Source organism: Euleptes europaea, chromosome 3, assembly GCF_029931775.1.
Source record: "Euleptes europaea isolate rEulEur1 chromosome 3, rEulEur1.hap1, whole genome shotgun sequence".
Taxonomy (NCBI): domain Eukaryota; kingdom Metazoa; phylum Chordata; class Lepidosauria; order Squamata; family Sphaerodactylidae; genus Euleptes; species Euleptes europaea.
Window position 1 is genome coordinate 60,441,321 of NC_079314.1, and position 7,131 is coordinate 60,448,451.

The 7,131-nt window shown below is 52.3% G+C and overlaps 1 protein-coding gene across 1 annotated transcript; it reads right to left on the reverse strand.

Moving 5' to 3' along the window:
* Window positions 1-2,053: 2,053 nt before the first annotated feature.
* LOC130474798 (uncharacterized protein K02A2.6-like) lies at window positions 2,054-3,460 on the reverse strand. The gene has a single exon (XM_056846497.1). The coding sequence runs from the start codon at window positions 3,458-3,460 to the stop codon at window positions 2,054-2,056; it is 1,407 nt and encodes a 468-aa protein (XP_056702475.1).
* Between the last annotated feature and the right edge of the window lie 3,671 nt (window positions 3,461-7,131).

Consider the following 7,131-nt stretch of genomic DNA (forward strand, 5'->3'; position numbering starts at 1 on the left):
CGTTAGGCCATTTTAAACTGCAGTTGTAAGTGATACTATTAACTCTTTATACAATGAAAATGTTTCAGTTCTTCAGGAAACATGGAAATATTTGGGTTGGTGGTAAGACTGTGTGGTGCTACTTTCTTAATCTCTTGAAGTCTCTGTCAAGAATTGAAATATCACCTTAAAAGCCTACCAGATGTGGAAAATAAAAGAACCTTGTGCATTGCAGCTGTTCTAATATTGCCCTGAAGGCATTTTGTGTATGTGGTCAAGTTTAAGCACTTGAAGTGCTTAACTTTCCCAATAAAGTTGATGGGCAATAGATGTAGGACAGACAAAAGGAAGTATTCATTCACTCAGCAAGAAACTAAATTGTGGAATTCACTACTAGTGGATGTGTTAATGCCCACAAGCACAGATACCTTTCAAAGGGGATTAGACAGATTCATGGAGGGAGGAGGAGAAGGAGGAGAAGTTGGTTTTTATACCCCGATTTTCTCTATCTTTAAGGAGTCTCAAACCAGCTTACAATCACCTTCCCTTCCTCTCTCCACAAAAGACATCCTTGTGAGGTAGGTGAGCCTGAGATAGTTCTGAGAGTACTGTGACTAGCTCAAGGTCACCCAGCAGGCTTCATGTGTAGGAGTGGGGAATCAAACCGGTTCTCCAGATTAGAGTCCACTTCTGCTAACCACTACACCATGCAGGCTCTCATGAATGGCTGCTACCCATTTTTGTCCAGAATGGGAGTTAAGAGAAGTTTCTGATTGAGATCCCCTGACGACGCTCATTGCAAAACGCATTGGGATCTAAAATGCCAAATAAACTACTCTCCCTTGCACCTTGTTCCTACTTTTTTTCTCCCACTACCCATGAAGACCAAAGATAACCTCCATAACCCAGGGCAGTAAACCTCTGAATACCACTGCCACATCATGGGGTAGGGTGGGGCTGCTATGTCGTATTTGTTGGCCTTGAGGCAACTGGCCGGCTATCTTGCAAAACAGGATGCTGGACTAGGTGGATCACTGGCCTGATCCAGCATAAGTACTTCTTATGTTCTTAAAGTATCAGAGATGGTTAAGTTTAAAGTTGTCTGATTTTTCAGAAAAGTTTTTTTTTTTAAGGATTTCATATCCTAGACCAAACAATCTCTCTGAGTGTATTAGGATATAATAGCACATAGTATGCCTGCATCATGACACGTTATCTACTAAACCAGCTAGAGAAAAGTCATTATGGTGTATTATACATACACCCAAACCACATTCTCTGCCCTTAGCTTTTAGACTGGCGTTTGACCAGCTCCAGAAACAACCTTAGTAATGCTTGTATTGGGGGTTGGCCAATTGTTAAGTCCGCGTGGGGAGGACACACGAGGACGAGACAGAGTTCCAACAACAACGCTTTATTGTAGTGAAGTACAGAACTGAGAACTGTACAACCAGGCCCTGCTTAAATGCTCCCCTCACCCCTGGTGGCCGCTCCCCCCCAATCCGTGATAGGGGGAAAACAACCCCCGGGTCACCAATGGCATGACCCGGCTTAGGGCCAATGGGATGCGTTTGCTTGGCCAATAGCACGAGCAGGGTTTAGGAGCCTTTGCCCGGGACTCAAGCTTCTAGGTTTTCCCCTGCTACGATCTTAGCTGCTCACATACATTACACCTCTCCCCCCTAAGTCGAAACACTCACGAGCACACAGTCTTTCAGGTGGCTGGGTCGTGTTCGTATCCGCTGCGACCTACACGGTGCCGGAACTAGCGTAGCGGGTGCTGGGGCCGCGTCTATGGCAGCGGTCAGTTCGGGTTTGCTTGTTGTAGGGGGAGCGGCATCTGACAGTTCTTCTTGAGTGCCGGCAGATAGGGCTCCTCACTTTGCTTGCTCTCCGCTGGCGCGACTTGCTCCAGAACTCTGGGGAACTCAGGAGCTTCAGCGGTAGCGGCGATATTGGGCGCGTCAGCCAGTCGGCGGCGCAGCTGATCAATGTGTCGCCAGAGGACGCGACCCTCGGGGGTGGAAACCCGGTGGACTTACCGGGCCGGTTGCGTCTTGAACGGTGGCCGGAATCAAGGCTGGGCCCATTCTGTAGTTTCGGGCGTAGACGGGGGCGGCTCTACGACCCGTGGGGTGGCTGGGTCTTCTCTGTGGTGAGGGCGCTCCGGCGCGAGGTCGGGGTGTAGCCTGTCGAGTGGTGTTTCCGGCCAGCGCCCCATGAGGAGCTCTGCGGGGCTTTTGCCGGTTGGAGAGTTGGGCGTGGTGTGTTGGTACAGGAGGAATTCTGCCAGCCCCCTGTCCCAGTCGTTGCGCTCGATGCGTCTCATCGCTTCCTTGGTCGTTCGGACCATTCGCTCCGCCTGTCCATTGGTGGCGGGGTGGAATGGGGCCGAGGTTGTGTGGCGGATTCCGTTCTTGGTCAAGAACTCTTGGAATTCCGCAGACGTAAATTGGGCCCAGTTGTCGGAGACCACTGTGTCTGGCAAGCCATGGGTGGCAAAAATCTTTCGCAGCTCCCGAACCACCACTCGCGACGTCATGGAGCCGACGTCGGCGATCTCCAGCCACTTGGAGTAGGAGTCCACGACGATCAGGAACGTCTTGTCCTGGAACGGGCCCGCAAAGTCTATGTGGAGGTGGGACCAGGGTGTGTGGGTGGACTCCCAGTGGTGGGTAGGGGCTCGCGGCATCTCGGGGCGCGACACTTGGCACAGCCGGCAACGGCTCACCCACTCCTCTACAGCCACGTTTATGCCCAGCCACCAAACGTAGCTCCTAGGCAGGGCTTTCATACGCACGATACCCGGGTGGTAGGCATGCAGAGCCTCCAGGACCTTGGTGTGCAGTTTGGCTGGAACCACGACACGGTTCCCCCAGAGCAGACACCCCTTATTAAGCGAGAGTTCGTGCTGTCGCATGGAAAAAGGCTTGAATTCGCCATCTGGCCTGGCGGCCGGCCACCCCTTCCCCACCCAGTTCAGAACGCGGGCGAGGGTGCAGTCCTTTGCGGTGTGAGCCGCAATGTCCGAGGCATGCAACGGCAGTTCTGGCAGGGTGTCCAGCAGCATGACGTCATAGGCCAGGGATGGGTCCGGACCGGAGTCCTCGAGCGGCAGGCGGCTGAGAGCGTCCGCGATGCTGGTTCTAGGGCGATGCAGCAGCCTGAAGTCATAGGCGTTGAGAAAGATCGACCACCGGAGCATGTGGGGGGACAGGATTTGTGGCATCTGGCGATCCGGCACGAACAGCCCCAAGAGAGGCTTGTGGTCCGTGATGATGGCGAAAGGGCGGCCGTATACGTAGTCGTGGATTTTTTTCACGCCGGCCACGACGGCGAGCGCCTCCCGGTCAATTTGCACATAGTTCCTCTCCGCCGCAGAGAGGGTCCGGGAGTAGAATGCAATCGGGGCCTCCCGACCATCCGGCAGCTGGTGGCTCAGGACCGCTCCGACGCCATAGGGTGAGGCGTCGCAAGTCATGAGAATGGGAAGCTTCTCGTCGAAATGGATGAGCAAGCTGGAGGGAGACATGAGGGCCTTGGCAGCCTCGAACACCCGTTGTTGCTTTTTGCCCCACGACCACGGGGAGGACTTGTCCAGGAGGCGGTGGAGCTGCTCGGCAACCGACGCCTTGTTAGGGAGGAAGGCATGGTAGAAATTCAGCAGGCCGAGGAACGACTGGAGCTCTGCTTGCACTGGGGCGGCGGGGCGTTGTGGATGGCCTTGATCTTGTCGGGCGTGGGATGAATGCCTTCTGCGTCGATCAAGTAGCCCAGGAACTCCACCTGCGGCAGACCCAGCTGGTACTTCTCCTGCTTGACCGTCAGCCCGGCGTCCCGGAAACAGCAGAGCACCCGGTGGACACGCTCCAGGAGATCGTGATCGGAGCTGGCAGCGATCAAGACGTCATACCCCGGTGCATAACTATGGTCTGCGCCTCAGCCGACTCAGGGTCCACAGGCAGCTGTTGGTACGCCTGGGAGAGGTCCAACTTGGCAAACACCTGGCCCCCGGCGAGGGAGGCCAGGAGATGGCTAACAACGGGCACGGGGTAGGCGTGCGGCCGCAGCGCCTTATTAATAGTCCGTGCAGATGCAGACGTCCCCATTGGGCTTGAGCAGTGTTACTATCGGAGTCTCCCAGGGGGCGTTGGGGACCGGCACCAGCACGCCCTGCATGACAAGATGGACAAGCTCCGTGTCGATCCGGGTCCTTGAGAGCGAAGGGGACCCGGCGTGGCTTGAGGCTGATGGGCGCTGCGGTGGGGTCGATGTGCAGTCGAACAGGCGGCCCCTTGTAGCAGCCCAGCGGGCCCTTCCAGACATCCTTGAACTCCGACCAAATGTCATCGAGGGCGGTCCGGCTGATGCAGTGGATGCCGCTGATGTGGAGGCCAAGAGCTGGAAACCAGTCGAGACCCAGGAGACTTGCACGAGCACCTTCGACCACGATGAGGCAGAGGCGGCCGGATCGGCCCTGGAACCGGACTGGCACGCAGGCCTCCCCCCAGACCGGCACCCAGCGCCGCTGATAGTCCCAAATGACGACACCGGACGGTCGTAGTTCGGGGAGGGAGGTGGCGCGACGGCCCAGGTCGCGGTACGTGTCCAGCAATATAATGGAGAGGGCCAAGCCGGAGTCCACTTCCATCTCGCAAGCCGTGCCGCCGATCTCGACGGAGATGGAGACCTTGTCCACTCCGTGCACTTTGTGGAGGGAGATGCTGTGCAGCTCGGAATCGCGGCGACTCCGGCAGCCGATGGTGGGCTCGTTATCCAAGTCGTGGACGGCCGCCATGGCTTCTTCGATGGCCGTGGTCAGAGTAAGGTCCTTCTTGGCCACGAGCCGGCGGCGCAACTTTTCGCTCCGTAGGCCGAACACGAAGCGGTCGCACAGCCGGTCGTTGAGGTCCAGGAACTCGCAGGAACGGGCGGCAGTTCGGAGCATGGCGATATATCCAGCGGTGGACTCCCCGGGTTCCAGGTCCCGCAGGCATCCTATCCTATACCCTAAAAACACCACCTGACATAAATGCAACCACCAGCCAAACTGACTTTGGTCAAATTTCTTGCTTGCATGAGAATGGAGCCCACTGGCTGTATTAGTGTTGCTGTCTGATGTTCAATTCAAACACTGTGGTTAGCAGTTTTGCGCCTGCACTGCAGCCCTTGTGCTCCAGGATTGAGGCTCAGTTGTGCCTTGATAGTTAAGTTTCATTTACTTCCATGTTGCAGCTAGTGACACTTTTGTGGTTGCAGTTGGCAAACTCAGTTTTCTTGATCACTTAAGAAGGGTATGCCTCTCCAAAGGCCATGCTTGGGTCTTTAAAGCAACATAAGAACCGGGTTTGATTCCCCACTCCTCCACATGAGTGGAAGACTCTAATCTGGAGAACCAAGTCTGATTCCCCACTCCTCCGCATGAAGCCTGCTGGGTGACCTTGGGACAGTCACAGATCTCTCAGAAATCTCTCAGCCCCACCTACCTCACAAGGTGTCTGTTGTGGGAAGAAGAAGGGAAGGTGATTGTAAGTCGCTTTGAGACTCCTTAAATGGAGAGAAAAACCTCTTCTTCTTCAGAGAGAAAAACCTCTTCTTCCTCCTCTTCTTCCTCTTATCACTAACCATCCTCCACCCCAAACAAGTATTTACCTCCCATTGGAACAGTTGGGCTGTATTTCGTTTTAGCTGTCAATGTAGGTGTTGTGGACTAGGACCACTGCATTGAAATGATGCCAAGATGCATTTTAGCAGTTAAAAAAAAACATTTAAAATGGATAAGTGAGTGCATGGGCGAACTAGAATTCACATAAGGAAGTGCAAGAACACGTGTGAATTGATCTGGACAACCCAGTAGCCATAAACAGACACACTAACATAAGGTACAAAGAGACACCAAAGGAGCAAGTCTCATCACAAAAGGGTGTACCTTTTTCACAATGTACCTTTTGAAGCTGCAATAGCACAACACATTCTGCCGGAGGGGATGTGCTGAAAAAAGAACATATTACACTGCACATGTGCAATACTAATTTCCCCTTTACTGGATATTTTTGAGCTGTTTGTACACAGACAAATGGCTGGTTGAACATTCAGCTCCCCTGGTCACTTAACATAAGCAGGATCTAAATTAATCCATCAGGTAATCGAGCATCCCTGCATTTCAGGCAGATCTTAGAAAGTACCATTGGAGAGAATCAATGGCAAGGAACACATTGTAGTAATATGGTACTAAAACATCTTATTTCTGGGCAAAGTGCTTACTGTTCAGATGAAATTCTCCAGGATTTTTTTTTAATGTGCATTTCCAATATGGAAATGTCTTACCTGTATCTTTTGAATGCCTGCTCAGGCCCATGCGTATGGATATATGATTTCAAAGAAGGCAGCCCAAGTATAATTTTGTGATTATGTGATACAAAAATACAGCCATTTTCAACAGTGCAGTAAATTTTTACTGTTTCTCACTGCAGCTTCACAGGGCCTCATACTAGTTCAATGCTAACGGGATAATAAATTATTTCAAAGATGAAAGAGTCTCACCTGCATTCCATCCATGTGACACTGAACAATCTTGGTTGCTGTACAGAACAGAGGGATTTAAAAAAAATTGTTGATACAGCAACCCATCCCTCAATCTTTGGAATACAGCAGCCAATAAATCTAAGCAACTTTTCAGTGTCATTGGGAAATAAATTTATGTAGTTGCATCAGCAACACTGCAATATTTTGAAATAGGTATATTACCTCCTTGAAGTTATCCGTAATCAACTGTTATATGCAAGACTTCCTGGTCCCAGGGGGAGCTTGAATTTGTCAACACACGGGGATGTGACCTCCTTTAGCCAAGTTAAAAGAAGGCAGGCTGAGGAGAAGGTTGGCCCTGTTCAGGCTGCAGGAGAGGTTGGCAGAGAGGAGAAAAACAGGTGGCACAACTTACTTCCCTCATCAAGTGAGCTGTCAGAGGAAGCAAGACACCAGAGCTGAAGGGTGAAGCCCTGGGATCTCTCCCACTGCAGACACCCACTTTGTCCCTTACCTTATTGCCATACTGGTTGCACTGAAGGGGAAGGCAGAAATGTTTGCTTCTATTAGAACTGCTACCCTTTACCTTCCCTAGCCAGCACAGATCCAGTAGCACATGTACACTTG

Excerpts from the sequence above, each read along its gene's own strand:
- LOC130474798 (XM_056846497.1), bottom strand. The coding sequence starts at position 3,460 with ATGACTTGCGACGCCTCACCCTATGGCGTCGGAGCGGTCCTGAGCCAC.